The sequence below is a fragment of the Necator americanus genome, chromosome IV, assembly GCF_031761385.1.
Source record: "Necator americanus strain Aroian chromosome IV, whole genome shotgun sequence".
Taxonomy (NCBI): domain Eukaryota; kingdom Metazoa; phylum Nematoda; class Chromadorea; order Rhabditida; family Ancylostomatidae; genus Necator; species Necator americanus.
Window position 1 is genome coordinate 11,721,324 of NC_087374.1, and position 18,221 is coordinate 11,739,544.

The 18,221-nt window shown below is 42.1% G+C and overlaps 5 protein-coding genes across 5 annotated transcripts; all 5 read left to right on the forward strand.

Moving 5' to 3' along the window:
- Positions 1–238: 238 nt before the first annotated feature.
- On the forward strand, positions 239–6,063 carry RB195_000977 (uncharacterized protein; the record flags this gene model as incomplete). The annotated part of the gene is made up of 9 exons (XM_013436228.2): positions 239–298; positions 357–489; positions 721–842; positions 969–1,027; positions 1,134–1,239; positions 1,441–1,532; positions 1,595–1,710; positions 2,383–2,494; positions 5,862–6,063. The coding sequence occupies 9 exons, from the start codon at positions 239–241 to the stop codon at positions 6,061–6,063; spliced, it is 1,002 nt and encodes a 333-aa protein (XP_013291682.2).
- A 3,231-nt stretch (positions 6,064–9,294) lies between these two features.
- On the forward strand, positions 9,295–9,696 carry RB195_000978 (uncharacterized protein; the record flags this gene model as incomplete). The annotated part of the gene is made up of 1 exon (XM_064197546.1): positions 9,295–9,696. One exon carries the CDS (start codon positions 9,295–9,297, stop codon positions 9,694–9,696), a length of 402 nt encoding a protein of 133 aa, XP_064053427.1.
- Positions 9,697–9,753: 57 nt separating this feature from the next.
- RB195_000979 (uncharacterized protein) lies at positions 9,754–10,617 on the forward strand (the record flags this gene model as incomplete). Its single annotated transcript, XM_064197547.1, has 1 exon — positions 9,754–10,617. One exon carries the CDS (start codon positions 9,754–9,756, stop codon positions 10,615–10,617), a length of 864 nt encoding a protein of 287 aa, XP_064053428.1.
- Positions 10,618–13,219: 2,602 nt separating this feature from the next.
- RB195_000980 (uncharacterized protein) lies at positions 13,220–13,510 on the forward strand (the record flags this gene model as incomplete). Its single annotated transcript, XM_064197548.1, has 1 exon — positions 13,220–13,510. The coding sequence occupies one exon, from the start codon at positions 13,220–13,222 to the stop codon at positions 13,508–13,510; it is 291 nt and encodes a 96-aa protein (XP_064053429.1).
- A 1,005-nt stretch (positions 13,511–14,515) lies between these two features.
- On the forward strand, positions 14,516–18,139 carry RB195_000981 (uncharacterized protein; the record flags this gene model as incomplete). Its single annotated transcript, XM_064197549.1, has 4 exons — positions 14,516–14,581; positions 15,186–15,261; positions 15,492–15,592; positions 18,041–18,139. 4 exons carry the CDS (start codon positions 14,516–14,518, stop codon positions 18,137–18,139), a joined length of 342 nt encoding a protein of 113 aa, XP_064053430.1.
- Between the last annotated feature and the right edge of the window lie 82 nt (positions 18,140–18,221).

An 18,221-nucleotide genomic window follows, 5' to 3' on the forward strand; every position in this document is an offset into this window, starting at 1 on the left:
AGTTTTCCCTCTCCTTCTTCCTGACCTCGAAAGCTATTCCTCTACTTGGCCGGCATGTTCATTGTGCACCTCTTTCGTTATTAATTATTTCCCCAGTGGAGAGACTGATGATTTCAGAAGAGAAAACAATTGTAGTAATTGAGCATTGTAACACTACCATCGTTGTTTACAAACGTTTTTTTCTTCGTTACAACATCAAACATTACGTCTAGCTCGATTCCTTTGCAGTGAATGTGGAATGCGCGAGTGTGAATGCTTGCATGAACCGACCGATGGTGTCGCCGGCGTCGTCAATTTGGTAAGTTTCACAATAATCATAATTACATCCTCTATTACAGAGAAATCTCAACCTTTAGGTTATGGTCATTGGGATTTTACCGGTGCTGGCTATAATTGGAGTGCTGTTGAACTTCATAAACATCGTTGTTTTTGCCTCACAACGTAATACTGCCGCTAAATACCTTACAGCACTTAGCTGTAGCGACACTGGTAAGTGAATTGGTATGGAATAATCTTCTACATACTTACCTGAGGATACTTTTACTCTGAAAAAAGTAATATAAATAATAATTCCCTGCTCTTTCCATCAAAAGTGGTTACGTACTCAATTTACAACAAAATGAAGACTTTGATCATTCCCGAGAAAACGTTTTTCTTTCAGATTCAGATTTAGAGAAGCCTAAACAGAAAACGAACTTCCCGAACACATTAGTTTTTCAGGAGTATGCATAGCTGGTGTGGTCGTCATTTTTGCCGATTCATTGAGGGCACGAGCATTTTCCGTGGACCAATTGTTTGTTTTTCTTCTGCCTAAGCTTATTCCGCTTGGATTATTCTTTCAGGTAATTACGATAATGAGACCATTGTTCTTATGTTTATGTCTAAACGTTTGTTGCATAGAGTTCTACAGAAATGACCACAAACACTAGGGTGCAAAACTAACATGTGACTAAAATTAACTATTTTAGATGCTGTCGGTCTACATAACAGTTTTGGCAGCATTCGATTGTTTCATTTCGGTTCTACGGTAGGTAATTTTATGCTGTGTTTTATATTTATGTCCTTAATATTTACGTTATTTACATTTTATATTAAGATATTCAAAAATGGGTATGGTGTAAAAATTGTTTCAGTGGACCTTCTTCATGTGAATCGAGATCCATATGGGCACCTCGAGTATTGGTTTGGGTTGTAGTGACCGTTGCCGCCTACAACGTTATTCAGTTCGCTGATCTTGAAGTATGTAATCAATCTATTCACAACGTTTAGGTAGCTCATCAATTCTTCTGTGTATTCAGATCCATGACTTCCCTTCCAACAAGCTGTCTAATTTTTTTACACGTTGTTCCCATTTTCTCCCTATTGCTCTTTTTTTAGAGCAGAATATCTCTCAACTTATAACAGGGCAACACTTAATTTCAGCCAAAAACTTTTCTTCAGGCAGTAGAATGCGTCCATCCGGACAACTACACCTTGTACGAGCTATGTCCAACAGAACTACGGATTAGTGAACTCTACGTTGTCGTTTACAAGTGGGTTAACTCACTTCTCTTGCACTAGGAACAGTCCACTAGCAGATTTATTTTATTTTTAGAGGTTACATGTATGCCCTCACTATGGCTTTCATTCCTTTCCTCCTGCTAACTATTTTAACAATTGGAATAGTGTATCTGCTCAGAAGAAAACAGAAAAATGAAGAGAAAGTTAAATGTGAGTTTTTGAGGTTATACAGGTTTTGGAATTGATGCATCATGCTGAAAGACTTTAGAAATATGAATTATTCGGTGTTAAAAAGCCTCTCTGACAGTACTTCTGCTGCAGAGACGTCTTTATTGGAAAAATTCTTGAAATTCTGGATATTTTTTGTGTGTCAAGTGCAAGTTCACAATAAAGCCAGAGCGAATCACTACAATTATAGGTGCTATCGCTCAGCTCTTTCTCGAAATTAGTGCTATTAGTGAATACTGCAGAGTTTAAAAGCAAAGAAGGCCATTGCTCTCTACCTATTCATTTCTTATGAATCACGTCAACACTGTGCTTCACAGCCTCTGACAATAAGAACTAGTCTGGAATCTAGCGCCGAAGATTAATTATTGCTTATATTAGGCGAAAAAGACGTTAATTATTCATGAAACCTTATAATCAGTCATCCTCACATAGCAATCCTAGGTTCACCATTATAAAACAGCAATGAAAATAAAAGAACCAAACAAATGAAAAAAATAGAGATTGTTCATAGACACGTGAGTTTACGTTTCGAAAGACAAAGCTGCTTTAGAACTGAAGGGTCCTCCAGACTCGCCAATTAACCTCTGGCTTGGATGCAGCACCGAAATGTGCAATTGGGGCTGGGGACATTCCAAAAAATGTTGCATTTTTCAGGTGAAGATCAAGAGGATCAGGGCTCTCCCGTTGTTTTGCTGCTGGTCATCATTTTGTTTCTTGCTTGCAATGTTACGTCACTGCTCGTCAACGTCTTTGAGATGCTCAAAATGTAAGATATCGATACTGTTTCGCAAATGGAAACCCAGTGTGGTTAATTAGAGCATAGTCATATGAAAATAGGATCACAACAGAGTCATAAAGAGGTGTTCATGTTGTAAAATATGATGACTATCATTATTGAGCAGGAGTCTGGGTAATTTTGTTTTGGTCATGCACACGATTCCAAGGGAGAAAACTCCGAAAACTCTCGTAAATGTTAGCACCAATTCTTCATTTATACCAAGCTAGCTTTGACTGAGTTTCAAAGAATCTCCTCAGAATCAACTCAAAAGTTTAGCATTTTTCTCTATCCTAAGAAAATAACTAATTGCATTTATTCCGCTTTAACATTTTTATTTTCGTCGCGTAAATATTTCCTCTCTGTAATCAAGCTAAAAATTTCAAACTATTTAATCTAAACTGTTTGACATTGAATTTGGAATTCGAATCTGTTTTTTTTTTGAAAGTAATATCTAGTTGTTTCTATTTCCTACCGTATGCATTTCTATCACTTTCCATCGGCTTTTGACAGGTGCGGAACGGTTGTTTTACAACTCCCGAGACCTTTGTCTATGTCTTGTCTGTTTTCCAATGTTGTGCCTACGAGGTTTTTAGACGGAACCTTGAGAGGGGTCAACGATAGCATCAATACTGGCGATCTGCTTCATGAGCAGACTAAAAGAACCTGTGCTACCGGACACAGATAATGTTTTGCAGATAAATTGATGACTGTATCATCATATGACATCAACACAGCCCGAAATGGACGAGTGTTTCCGGAGACTCAACCAACAATCGCTATACATAAGACTCACACCAAACAACAATACCCCCCAAAAAAAAAGCTCGTTCCCTTACCTCGACGCCCAAATAAATGCTTCAAATGAGATTTTTAGAGTAGAGTGGTATCGTCAAGAAAGTTGCAGGGACATCTTGCAGTTAAACGTGCAGTAATTCGCACTGTGTTCAAGCCCGCTGGTGAAGAATGCATTGGTAACCTCGAACGACATGAATCATGAAGACTAGCTTTGAAAATCGCATGTACTGATGACCATACAGTACATCCCCGTTACCAAAGAAACCGCACTGTAAATAGCAACGTTCCATGTTAAAAGAAACCTCTTCTTTGTCTTCCCTTTATTTGTGGCAGTGCCGCCGTTCAATCCAGCGCACACAGCATTGCTCAAGCACAATTACATACAGGATGACGTGATCCTGGCGAATAAAAAAAAGCGAGCTTGTTAGAAACAGATTATGCGATAGATACTGCGTCTATGGAACACGTAGTATTTCTCTCAGTAATGTAAGAGGTAGAGCGCTTGATGTGCAATGCAACTTAGCAACTTGGGAAGGCCTGTCGGAATCTTGGAGTGAGGATTAGTGAACATATGACACGAATAAGGCGTAGAAGTTTGATGACAACGGTATTGAATGGATTATACGGTATTGAATGGAGTGTCAAGCCGGTTAGAATTCTTCGATTGTTTCTTTTTTTTTTCTTTTCCCTTCAATCGAGTGTCACTAGCCACCGAAAAATGTTTTTTGTATTTGTGTTATTACGAAGAAACTGTAATGCCTGGAAGCACTTCCAAGCGCTGGTCTTTGTTCCTCTGAGAATAGCAACTTACACCTCGACATCATTGATCATCTGCTCTGCACGAATGGTGTGTGACGACTCGATTATGGTTGAATAATAATTATTTCAATTATTTTCCCATAACTAGAAAATTATTATTCAATTATTTAATTGAAAAACAAATATTTCCTAATTATGTTAAAATTTCAGAAATTGGGCACTTCAAACATGGAAAAAATGCTTAAATGCAGGTTACCACGATTCTGACGTTGTAAAGAGATTCGCGGAAAAATCTAGAGTTAGTTTTGTAGATTGCGAGAACGGCGTGAAAGACGACGTTTCATGGCATCATCGCACGAATCTGACGTGGTATGGATTTCCGTTGGAGTATGCCTATATCGACTCGTAGATTATGAATACAGGTTGTTCCATTTGTCTCTCCCTGCATCACTGTAAAGAGACGGCTTCGGAATGAGGCTCTTTACGACATCTTCTACTGCAAAGCGCCCCCCGCCTTCACCTGCGATTCGTCGAATGAAATAAATTGCCTGTCGGGGGGTACGAATGGATTTTCGATGAATCGCAGGCAGGGGCGGGGCGGGAGGGTGGCGCATTACAATAGCGGACGTTCTAAGGACCGCATTACGAAGCAATCTCTTTACAGTGATGCAGGGAGAAATGAGGGAGACCACCCCTGTATTCATAATCCATGATCCGATGTAGGTATACTTCAATGGAAATCTATACCACGCCAGATTCGTCGTGCCTTTGAGACGATTTCAGTTGCAACGCACCACCCTTGTGGACGCGTCGTCTCCAACTGCAATCGGTCGAAGATCAGCGATGTCTTCTCATCATCACCTATTCAAGCAAAAACCAATGAATAGCAAAAACCAATGCTAATGGGACCGGAACATGTGCACAAAGGAGCGTTCTAACGTACCCCGTAATGACCAAAGTGGTTCCCACGTCATTTCTTACGACGATCAGTAAGAGATGAGCGGAACCAACTCCAATCCCCCAATCTACAATCCCATCGCTAACATTTCCCGCAGATTCCCTCACAACGTCAGATTCGCGGTATGGTGCCTTTAAGTGCCCACTCCCACAGTTATGGCTTCGACTATGTACCAACAACGAACTGTTTTCATTGTTTCTGAACCCCTTAGAAGTAAATTATTCTAGTTGCAGCATCAAGAAAATTTATCTCTTGACTAACTGAAGTCGTACATATGCTACACAACCAGGTAACAACTGAACCATCCTCACGAGTAAATTACTAGCTAGCCATCAGATGTTTACTTTTGCACAAATCGTTGGAAATCCGGTCATGCCAACTGTAATTTGAAAAGAAAAACATTTTAATTCATATCTTTTTATAGATTAAGCATAAAGTTCACCTGATAAAGTGCACATTCGCTGGATAAATATTGTAAGTGCAGCAACTGCAGTATCTTTGCAGTAATTTCCGGCAGTTTCCTTTTTTTCCTTTAATTTCTAGCATTAACCCTTCCTACGAAGACTTCAACTAGTCACATCATCGATTTCTAAACACATACCATATTTTTCACTTTTTTTCTTTATTCTCCTATTCTTTATTTATTCTTTATGTTTCTTCGTAGTTGTTTCCTGGACAAATTACTAGTGAACGAAGTAAAGTAAAAAAAATGGGTAGAAGACAGTGAGAAATATATATGGCTTCCTTTAAATTGATTGAAATCCAATAAAGTCCCTGTGGTGTATCGGGTTTTGTCTTTGACTTTTTGACACATACGTAGAAATAAAAGAATTTTTTGTTCAGACGTCTTGGAGATGCCGCCGACGCTATCCTAATAGATGTTGGTAATCTACTGGTCGTAGTGAACGCCACTGCGAACTACTTCGTGTACTGGGCATCATCTCGTGAATACAAGGCGACTGTTCGTGCATTGATACGAAAGTACATCACACGGCGGAAAGCAATCGACTTAATCTCAAGTCAAACGAACGCAGAGTTTGTCTGATAGGGTGAAGCAAAGACAGAAAAGATGAACGGTCGATCTCTTCGATGACTTCATTAGTGCTCTACAATGGAGCCAACTGCATGCACAACTTGGAAACGTTGGAATAGTTGGTTTTGGTGAAACGGGTTGCTTCATAGTGTATTATTATATTTATAGGTCGCATTGTGCCTTCTGCAAAAATAAAGTTTGTTGTGATGTTTTTACATGGTTTTCGTTACGTAAACCCAGATTCGTCAATGCGAGCGATGAAAAGTGACTATAGTTGTAAATGAAAATACCAATTATTTGTGTTCCGCTCAGTTTCAATGGAATAATTGCTCATGCTACTATAACAACGATTGAATTTTTTTTTGACTACTGAGTATTAGTAGAATATCCGGTATATATATATATATATATATATATATATATATATCGTTGTTCTACGGCATATCTAACTGACCTTCTAACGATTTTCCACGAAGGTCACATGTGACATACAATTATATCTGTGTTTCAAGCAGTACCTTGAGAGGATTAGGTATATGTAGTGGGGCATAATTAATCCGACTCTAAATTTTAACATTCTCGTTTTTCTTGACGATTTGGCCAAAAAGATATAAACAAAAATCGAAGAAAAGGATTACTTTCTAAGATTGAAATTCGAGAGAATGTAAAGTTAACGATTTGTATCGGTTCGTGAACAACAGACTTACCCGAATCGTCACATAACCTGTAATTGTATTCTGATAATACTGATTTAAGGTGTAACATTCGCAATACTCAAAGTGTAGCAGTATAGTTTAGCTTCCATCATGCTATATAATAAGGGCCTAAGTCCCTGTGTAGATATGTGCGTGTTTATGTGTTTATGTGTCACAAAAACAATTTATGCAATGAAACGGGTACAACTTCGGCTCATTGTTTCTGACCAGTGACAAGTTCAACATAGTCAGAATGCCGTGCGACCACCAGAAAGCAGTAAAATGAGGTGAGACAGGAACGATGGCATCGGATAGGTGTGGCAGTAAATCAGGATCATTGGGGTTGTTGGTATTTGAGTACCGCATTACTTCGGAACAATAATTGTTGGGAACAAACTGAGAGTTTACGGACCGCTTCGTGGCCTTTGCAACTGTCCGTGGTGCCACCCAAAAGCGTGTCATGTCCCCTCCTCAAAAATTATACAAAAATCTATGCAGACAGCTGTTTAAATACTAGCCAACAATTTACATGACATACGAACCTTATCTATATCGGTACGATGATTACGCCGTTTCATATTAGCGCATCCTTCTATGTTGGTTGCCGGGAATAAAGTGGAGAAAATGTGAATATTCTTAAGGTGCAGCACTGACCTCTTCAGCAAGAACACCGCGAAACCTTTCACAATGTCTAAATTCTCAGAAAGAACTGTTGCCAACAACAAAAACAGTTCTCATCCTGTAGCAACAACTAGTAGAAAATGACCGGGTTGGAATTTTCGTTCGTCGCTGAAGGTGAGCGATCCCAAGCAAAGTGCGTCTGCGATACCGTTCTGCATTACAAATACGGCGCCTCAAATTGTTAATATGTGCAGCATGTCCTCTCTAAATATTTCGTTTTTTAACCTACTAAGCATTGTGAGGCCTTTTTGCGGTCCCGGACATTGAGTGAAGAGTAAAATGCTCAAAGACAGCGTCAGAAAGTGTTAAAGAAGAAGAGACGGTTCCAGCGACATCGGATAAATAGGTTAGTGTCAAAAAAGCTGTGAAACCAAATAAACGGTAGTCAGTCTGGTGCACTGGAGTTAGAAAATGGGACTCATGGGTTTAGTGGTGCAGCTGTACCACGCAAACTACCAAACAATTGCACACGAAGTATAAGCATAAAACGTAAGAAATTTATCTTGGCTAAGGTGACTGCATCCACAGTGTTCTATTTTAATGCACATCTCCATGTACAAATCTGCTTGCTACCTTACACCTATCATGTCTAGAAGCACTCGTCCATACGACGCTTAGTTGATAGCTAGCAGCTAACCTGAGAATATAGAAGGTCCTTATTTTTATCAGAGTGGTGTAGATAGCATTTTTCCACGTTGATACAATCTGGAAGAAGAGGAGAAAAGTACCTAGCATTGCTGGTATATTCGTGCGAAGTTATAATGGTCGGATATATGTATACATGTACATATATATATATATATATATATATATATATATATATATATATATATATATATATATATATATATATATATATATATATATATAAACTTTCATCCACGAATCGCCCTCACTAGAGGGATCATAGCCGGTTAGTCGCGAGGCTACGTGGCTCGGCCTAGGGTGGTGGATAGTGGGATAATCGCGGACCAAAATCGACCTTGTGCTTGCCCAGAGACGCAGGTGGATTCAGGGTTTCTGCTGAGCCAAGACTGACTCCTTGTATCCCGCACGTCGGTCCGGCCAAAAGCCTGTAATCAGACTGGGAGGTGCAAGGAAGGCAGTTTGGAGTCGCCTCCAACGAATAAGCTCCACATGTCCACTCTGGAAAAACGGAAGTTCTTTCAAAAACTCATGGGACTAGAGGCTTGCAACCTGCCCATGGGTTTTAAATTTTTTTTTGCATGTCACAGTAATAAAAAAGAGTCTCCTGATTCCGGAAGAAAGCCTGGTACGGTAGCGCCAGGAAGGACGGGTTGCAGGAGTATAGGCGACCGAAACGGAAAAGGACTAGGATGACGATCTGTACTTATAACGCACGTACGCTTGCATCGGAAGCGGCCATCGAGGATCTGATGATGTAAGCCAAGAAGATCAAGTACGGCGTCATTGGATTGACCGAGATGAGACAACGTCGCCTTCTCAACGTCGTAAATGAGACTGGAGAAGAACTGTTCTTAGGAACATGCGACAGTAGAGGTGTTGGTGGAGTTGGCGTCCTCGTCAAAACGAGAAGGAAAAACGGCAACCCGAATCGGACGTCTGCGGAAAATGTGGTCCAACACCAGCTTTGACTATCTTCGTCGCTTACGCTCCAACGTCAATCTACGAAGAAGAAGAAGTCGAAATACTACATGTTATCATGTCGATAAGAAATCGTACGGCACCCGGTCCAGACTGAATAAGACCAGAACACCTGAAGAACCTTCCGTCAGTACTCATCAACACCCTGGCGAGGCTCTTTACACGTTATCTGTCGGAATGCAAGGTTCCTAAACAGTGGGAGACCAGCAAGACCGTGTTGTTGTATAAAAAGGAGATCCACATGACGTCGGCAACTATCTCTCAATCTGCTTACTGTCCGTCATCTACAAGCTCTTTACGAGAGTTATCCTTAATAGGATTGAAAAAGTCTTGGATGAAGGACAGCCATGCGAGCAAGCAGGGTTTCGAAAAGGAATTCAGTACGATAGACCACATTCACACAGTTTCGAAACTCATCAAGGTATCACGAGAAAGAGGTGCCGCTCTGTCTTACCTTCATCGACTTGAAGAAGGCTTTGGTTCAGTTGAGACGGAAGCGGTCGTGGAAGCCTTGAACAACCAAGGCGTCCCTACTCAGTACATAAAGGAACTTCGAGAGTTGTACAGCAACTTCACGACCGGAATTTCGCCATTCTACAAGAACATCATCATCGACGTGAAGAGGGAGGGTCCGGCAGGGTGATACAATCTCACCCAAAATATTCACGGCCACCCTCGAGAATACAATGCGAAAGTTGGAATGGGAATGAAAGTTGATGATCGGCAGCTACACCATTTGCGCTTTGCTGATGACATCGTTCTGATAACACTTGGCATCAGCCAAGCGGAACGGATACTGACCGAATTCGACGAAACATGTGGATGCATCGGTCTCCAGCTGAATCTAGACAAGACGATGTTCATGCGGATCGGATGGGCATCGGATGCCCCATTCACTGTCAACGGAACGAACATATCCCAATGCACCAGCTACGTTTATCTGGGTCGGGAATTAAACATGATGAACGACCTGACCCCCGAGCTGGGAAGGAGGAGACGAGCGGCTTGGAGAGCGTATAAGAGCATCGAGGATGTAGTGAAGAAGACCAGAAACACCCGGCTCCGTGCTCACCTCTTCAACACCACCGTACTTCCTGCCTTGACCTGTGCTTCGGAAACCTGGGTATTTCGCATGCAGGAAGAAAACTCGGTGAGCATCATTGAACGCACAATTGAAAGAGTGATGTTAGGAGTATCCCGTTTTCCGCAAGTGAGGGACGATATTCGAAGTTCTCTCCTACGTCAGCGATCGAAGATTAGAGACGCCGCCGCGTTTGCCGAAGAAAGTAAAATAAGGTGGGCCGGACACGTGATGCACTTCAACGACAACCGTTGGACCAGAGCCGTGAGCGACTGGGTTCCCCGCGACATTAAGCGCACTACAGGAAGACCGCCGACCAGATGGTCAGACTTCTTCACGAAGTCCTTCAAAGAAAAATATGATGCTCTTCGTGTCCCACGCAAAAGGGGGAACTACTGGGCTACTCTGGCACGCGATCGGGAAAAATGGAAGAATTACTGGCGCCCGCTCGACCAGTTCGAAGATCAACGGGAGTCAAGGTGATCAAGGTGATAAACTTTCATTCAGGATTTCAGGCTTGGTTCGCTTCGCTCGCCATCACTGACCAATAAAAGTTTATTGTAGTGTCATTTTCTGTGAAATTAGAATTTTATTTTTTAGCAACGCTTTCCTCGTTTCCTTTCATAGAACTAAGCGGAAAATTCCATAGTTTTTTTACACGTGAGTTCTACATTTGGAGAACATTCAAACTTCAACTTCAAACACTCTTTCGATACCAGGATAACGGAGAAACAATCTGAAAGCATTTCTGGGTGTATGGGTTCCTTTTCCATTCATCTTTTTTCATCATCATTTTTGCCAGCCTCATTCTGTTTATCACAGAATGATGTTTTAACATAAAATGGGCCAGCGTATACAAGTCTGATTGCTACCTGCTCTTGGTGGCCCTGTTTCAACTTTCGAGTGCACGCCTTGGGAGCGTACAAGCTATATAACCCGCACTGTTATATGGCGAAAAGTTTCCATACATTGAAAAAGGTGATGTCGTCCTGCACATCGCCAAAGCCCATAACCTGAGAAGTCAACTGCCTGAAAGGAGCATAGAATCTTTGGCAACAAGCATTCGTTTTGTTGCGCTAAACTGACGAACACTGTCGAGTGAACTCCAACAAATCGCCCTGTCCAGGCTTCTCTGATATCTCTGTGTGCCGATTGCTGCATTACAGGAAATGAGAGACCAGCCAGTCATCAGCGTCGAAAATTTCATCATACATTGCTGCGATGCTGATGAGAAGAAAATAGGTGGCTGCGCAATAGCTGTGAGGAACGATTAGAACAACCTGGTGGAGGAATTCGGCGCAACGTCATCTAGATGCGCCTTCGTACGACTGCGGGATCGCAGAGGACGAAAACTCTGGTTCGTAAGTGCCCACGCACCTACGCAGACCGCTGAGGACTACAAGGACGCGTTTTATGATGAAATCAATGCCTCAATGATATCCGAAATACCAAGCCAGAAGGCGGTCGGAATTGATGGGAATGCAGAGATGGGGCTCGAACAACAGTCTGATGTGCTAGGAAAACGGTATTATCCTGTGCGCGCGTCGAAGAACGGTGACCGTCTGTTCGACTTATGTGAACAGACGGGCCTCATCATCGTTCCCACGCTTGAGAAGAATCATTAATGCCATCAGCTCACGTGACAGGAGTCAACCCTTTTAACGTCTGAAGAGCAGCGCACGCAGAAGAAGAGGACTCTTAAACTTCAGCTCAATTACGTTCTGACGAAGAACATTCAACCGGATATCCAAAAATCCAGACCTGTTTGGAACGTTGCATTCAACTCTGACCACAGCCCAGTTCTTCTCAACCTTAAGATACGGTTCCGCAAGAGGAACCGAGGAGTTTCTCCTCAACTGAAAATCGACATAGGAGGTCTGAAAGATGAAGGTGTCTGTTCATGTTGGAGTACGGACCAGAAAGAAGCTTTACGATGCGGATTCCTTCACAAAGTGCATCCAGAACGCTGCAAGGGAAACACAGTTCAAATGCGCAGAAGTTTGCCTTTGCATCTGCAGAGATCAAGATCGACACACAATTCTGTATCTGCCGCACGCAGCACCGGTTATTTCAACTAGGAAAAGCGTTTGAGAAGGAAGTAGCGTTGTCAACTGCAGCAAGAGCGCGATGAGTGAACGTCAAGAGCGAAGGAGTTCGAAAAGGCGTGGGAAGACAAGAACTCGTGAAAGCCTATGGCTTATTAAAGCAGTATAGCGGCAAGATGAAAAAATGTTCTGCAGTCTTCAACACTGCCAATGGAGTGGCCGTTGATGAAGCAACCCTACCAATTTGAAAGGATCACTTCAAGACCCTGCCGAACCTGCAAGAGCCGTCAGCACCTGAACACGAGCACGTTCTAAGACCGACATGCGGTCAACGAGAAACCACTGACCGAGTCGAAAAAATTCTTGTCTGTATCTAAAACATGAGAAATGGAGAATCTGGTGGAGATGACGAATTTAGCGCAGAAGTGGTGAAATATCTTCCTCCGTCTGGGATTCGTGAAATGACAAAGATCATCCGTTCAATATGGATAGACGAAAAAATACCTGACTCACGGAGACACACTACCATAATTCTCCCTCCACAAAAAGTTATCCGTCATGGACCTTAAGAACTATCGAGGAATCTTTTTGTTGCGTGTTATAAACAAGGTTTTGGAGCGCTTTATCCTGAAAAGACTTATTAAGCATCGCGAAGAAACAACGCTCATCGAGGGCGTCTTCTCAACGCGCCCCGCTCCGATGGAGTTCCAGGAAAGTTCGTTCGCTTGCTTGATGACATGAATCAATGAACGACTGCTGTAGTTCGATCACCATCCGGATGAACAACACCGTTTGAGGTGGTGACTGGAGTAAGAAAAGTGGCAGTGGCAGGACCCTCCCTGTTCAACTTCGTTATCGACGACATGATGCGAAGAACAGTAGATCAATGTCCTGGCCTCATCGTCTAAGCCCTTGACTGATCTCGAGTAAGCCGCTGATGTTGTTATATTCGAGGAAAGCAGTACGAAAATTCAACATGCTGTCAAATTTGTCTCAAACCTGGTTGCAGCCCAATGACTACGCTCTGAAAATGCAAGCAGATGTGGATCTCTTCGAAACCTCGAGCGGGAATCAAGGTGGACGAACAGCCGATCGAACTCGTCGCTGAGTTCTGTTGCCTGGGCTATATGCTGAAGAACAACGGCAGCTACGAGAAATATATTCAGCAAAGATGCGCTAAGAGCACTTCTGCATTTAACTCCTTGACGAAATGCCTGTGGGCGAACCCCAACACCAACGAAGTCAAGCTGCGACTCGGGAATCAGGGTGGACGGTATCCGCAAATTGCCAATTTCATGACTGACACACACAGACACATAATGGCAATGTAAGTCTGTTATTATGTAGCATGACGACGATACTGAAATCTTTGGTCTAAATTCATTTGAAATAAAACGAAGAAAGCGTTGTTAGAAAATACAGATGCAATTTTACACAAAATCCTGCTTCTACTAATTTCTATTGATTAGTGAAGGCAAGCGAAGCGAACACTGCAAAAAGCTTGATTTCCGGCTTAAGCCGGACGTTCGGACTGGTTTATATATATATATATATATATATTACCATCCTGAGACAAATGTGAAATGAAATAGACACGTGAAGGATTTATAGAGATGAAAAGTAACGCTACTAAACGGTTGCAACTTCTCGTTCACCTTTCGTGACGTGCAGATGAAGTTATTGCGCAAAAATCTGATGCCCCGACACCATTTTCTTAGTGTCGTGCCCGGCACGACTTTCCCCCCCCCCCGCCCCCCCTTCCCGCGCGGCGGGGGAAAACCCCCCAAAAAAAAAAATTATTAAAGGGTCCCCCCCCCCCGCCAAAAAAAAAAGAGGGGGGCGAGACGTCCCACTCCATTTTCTTATCCGATTTCGGACGAGTCTTTTTGGGTCGAAGCAACCTAAACCACTTCGACGCCGAGAGCCACCTAACCATCTAGCCATGACTGGCCCCTTGTTTGATCCACCTTTTTTTGGGGTAAATTTTTTGGGGGGGGGGTGGGGTATTGAATTATAAAAAAAAAAAACCCTGTTGTAAACCCTTGTAACCGCATATTGGGGCGTGGTGGCCGGGCGGGGCGGGGGGGGACCCTCGGATGGCCCGGGGTTCGGGGGGTGCCGCCACGGCGACTGCCCGCGCGGCCGGTCCGGGGGGCCCTGGGCCCCCCGATCCCGCTCTCTACTCGGAGGGACCGGGGCAGATTAGTTTCGGTGGTTTTTTTAACACACGTGTGTGTGTGTTAAAGTCTGAATGAATATGATCTTTTATCATTCGCAGTGATATAATACCTTCAAGATGCATAATTCATTGAGTATGTTTTATTTCTCTAATATTAATGGAGGCGTCGGCCGCTGCAGCTCTCACGACAGAAGTAATAACTGAACAGCGCCAAAATGACAAGGTTAGAAAAGCTCTTCAGACTGCAAATCATGATCACATTCAGGGGATGCGGTTTCAATGGAAATCAACACTGTTTTCAAAATGCCAATTGATTTTTGCTCACTTTCAAGGAGTTCCATAAACACACCGTTGCTCTTGAACAGTTCTCTTTTTTAATTCATTCCGAGCATATTTCAGCGCCATCTTTACAATTTCGATGAAAAAATTGCAAGCATCTGCGTGAACCTTTTGGTAAACAAATGTTGAAAACTGAATTTGTCCATTTATGGGGTACTCTTCCAGCATCTACTTAACGATAAAATATGTAACCTTTCCTGTGCAACTCGAGGAGAAGCAGTCGATGGCGGGAAACACAGTGACTGGATTTTGATTACAAACTTCTAGAAGTTTATCAGTTTTTTTTGCCGAAAACTTGTGCAAATTTGATGATTGGTAAGGAAGTGATATCATTTTGTGTAGGCAGACATAGAGAAAATTACAAAAGCCTGCTGAAAACCTCCCTCCATCTAGTACAATTTGTTCCCAGTTTGTCAAGAACATGATTATAACCTTAAAAAAGTTGTCTCAGACTTGTGAGGACCATATCGTTTATTACTTCTGTTGAGGAGGATCTCGTTCTGAGACTGCGATCAACTCCTGTGGACGATGGGCCTCGAGTCACTTGGGCACCTGATGTGATAGGTGAGAGACTTTCTTGATTTGATTCTTTGGATGTTTTTCTGCACATCTGCTGCATCAAGACAACGATTACACGTGCGCATATGCGGCAAAAGACGCGGTGAACCAAATTTTTGCGAAATTGCGAAAACTCAAGGTTCAAGAGCAAGAATATCAATTTCACGTTGCACCAAAGCTATAACTTATAACTTATAATGTCAAAAATTTAATGTAGATGATAATTAAACACACAGATAACGAGCATCTTGGTCGACTGAAATCAAATTGTTGTTGCATATATACCAGACCACGAGTTTGGGATGACCCAAGCACGTGGGAGCAGGACGAAGCCGAAGTAAGTGTTTTCACGTCTCATACCTTTCGCAAGATTTCTTACATCATTATCTCTGGAAGGTCTCTTCCATTGGAATAATTTCCATTTTCAAAAAAAGGATGAAAGTTCCGCTTATATACTCTGATTCTCTGATTGTAAATCTTCGTCATTGTAAAAACTGGCTGCAAAGATCAAAAAAAGACCGAAATTATGAAATATTTCTGAAATTAGGGGCGGGTGTGGTGTAGCGGTTACAGGTTCAGCTTCCTGCACGATCGATCGGAGGTTCGAATCCGCCCTAGTGCTCACCAAACCATTCATCTGGGGTCGATAAATTGGTACCAGACTTGTCTGGGAGGATAAAACACTGACTTGACACATCGGCTAGCCACCGCAAGTCATTGTATAGGCCAGACACACGTTCGTAAATTTCGAACGATTCTGAATTGAAGTGAATGTGGGGGCACATCCCAAGCGGATTGTTTAACGCCAGAAACTTTATCCTTTTATCCTCTATTCTGAAATTGTTCAGTAGGGGTCCTTTAAATGGTATCCTGCTATCTTATTGTCGGAAAAGTCGAAAGTCGTCTGGACGATTATCATATACCAGTCTGAACGTCCGGCTAAAGCCAGACTACAGACTTTTTTGTCGTGTTCTCTTCACGCACCTTCACCGATCAATTAATCAAAGTTAATCAAAAATTAATAGTAGTGACATTTCCTATAAAATCAAATTTCTGTTCTTTTAAAGTTTTTTGAATTCTTTTTACTATAAACAAAAGAGAAAGATTTCACAGTTTTCTTTTCAAACGCATCAGTTCTAGATTTTGAAAATATTCAAACTTCAGCTTTAATCACTCCTTCGATACCAATATAATACAGGCACAATTTGAAAGTGTTACTCGAAGTATGGGTTTTCTTCCCATTTTCCCCAACAGCTATCATAGAATGATGTTTAACATAAAATGACGTGAAGGATATCATCGTAATGATAAAGATAGCGTTCCACGCCAGATCATGTAAACAGCTTGCTACTATTTAAGCAGCCGTTTGAACGCGTGTTTCCACTTTTGAAGTGGGCATGTTACCAAGATGAGGCAGCCCTTTGCGGAGGAGTCACAGAGGTGAAAAGCAACGCTTACAGTGGGCACAGCTGTGAAACTGTTGCAACGTCCCATTTACCTTTTGCGACATGCAAACAAAGTTACTGCGCGATACTACTGCATTATGAAGCATCAATCCGTCGCAGCCCATTTCTTAGCTGTCTAGCCCCGGCGCACCAATCCGACGCAGCAAGACCCGTCGAATCCCATTTTATAGCTTTCTGGCATCGAGGCACCAACTCCCGGTGGACCCGTCGCACCCCCTTCTAAAGGTTTCTGACGCCGGTGGACCCGTTGCGCCCCCTTCTATAGGTGTTTGACGCCGGTGAACCCGTCGCACTCTCTTCTATAAGTGTCTGACGCCGGTGGACCCGTCGCACCACCTTCTGTAGGCACACAGAAACACACACACACACAAACACGTGACAGACCAAGCGCGACATTTCTGTGTTATCATGTTATCTGCTGTCCCTCCCTCTTGTTTTTAATAGAACTTTTTTTAAAGCAGAAAATCTCCCTGAATTTTCTCCCAGCTACATTTCTATAAATTTTTCTCGGCACTATGTCTTTCTTTACTAAAAACAGACAGTGAGGTAGCGATGTCTGGATTTTTTCAAGGCTCTATCAAGGCTGATGAATGCTACTGATGAAACTAAACTATCTATACTATTGCGCTATTTTCTACACGGATTCGATTGGAGCGCGTCAGTTTTGTGCACCATCTTCCGGGCCGTTTTTACGGCAGTTAGGAAGAAATGGACGGAATCACCCCCTATCCATAATCTACTATTCTGCATAAGAATACTCCACCTGAAATCCTTACCACCTCAGATTCGTGTGGTGATGCCTTTAACATATATGAGGAGTGTTAGCAGTTACATGAAATAAAGACCTAAAAATATCAAACGATTTCTTAAAAAGAAGGATTTTGTTATGCATAACTACTGTTTGTTAATACTACCCAGTCCCATTACTACTCTTTATTTCTTTAATCATTGCAAAATAATTTACGTTTTCCCAGTCACGTTTCAAAAATTCCATGATCTTGTGCGCCAACATAATAAATGGTCTATTTGTCGCCAAAAAAAATGATCGGAACCATTTTGAAATGCCGATCAGAGACAAAAAAAACATTTCCCTTTTTTTCTGTCAATGTCGTAAACAGAGTGATAAAGATTCCATGTTGCTCCTTTGATTGATTATTGTATTTTGCCTAACATGTACGTTTTGCATCATTCTACAACTTTTTCAATGTTCAAACCAATTTTCATTGTAAGGTTTCAGAAAACATGCTAACTTGTCAAAAGAGCGTAACTTCTGAGAATTTGTTTTATTCATCACAAAATTTAATTGGTCATCATTAAAGACGGAACATTGTCGTGGGCATACTCTTCCACCTCCAAGAAAACCGGACGGAAACGCTTCAAATCCGGAATGCTTCAGTGAGAGAAGTGATGAAGATTGATTCTCGATCAGAGAAAGAACTCATCTTTCTCCTCATTGATGACAACAAACACGATTACGAGCATAAATGTGCTAACAATACA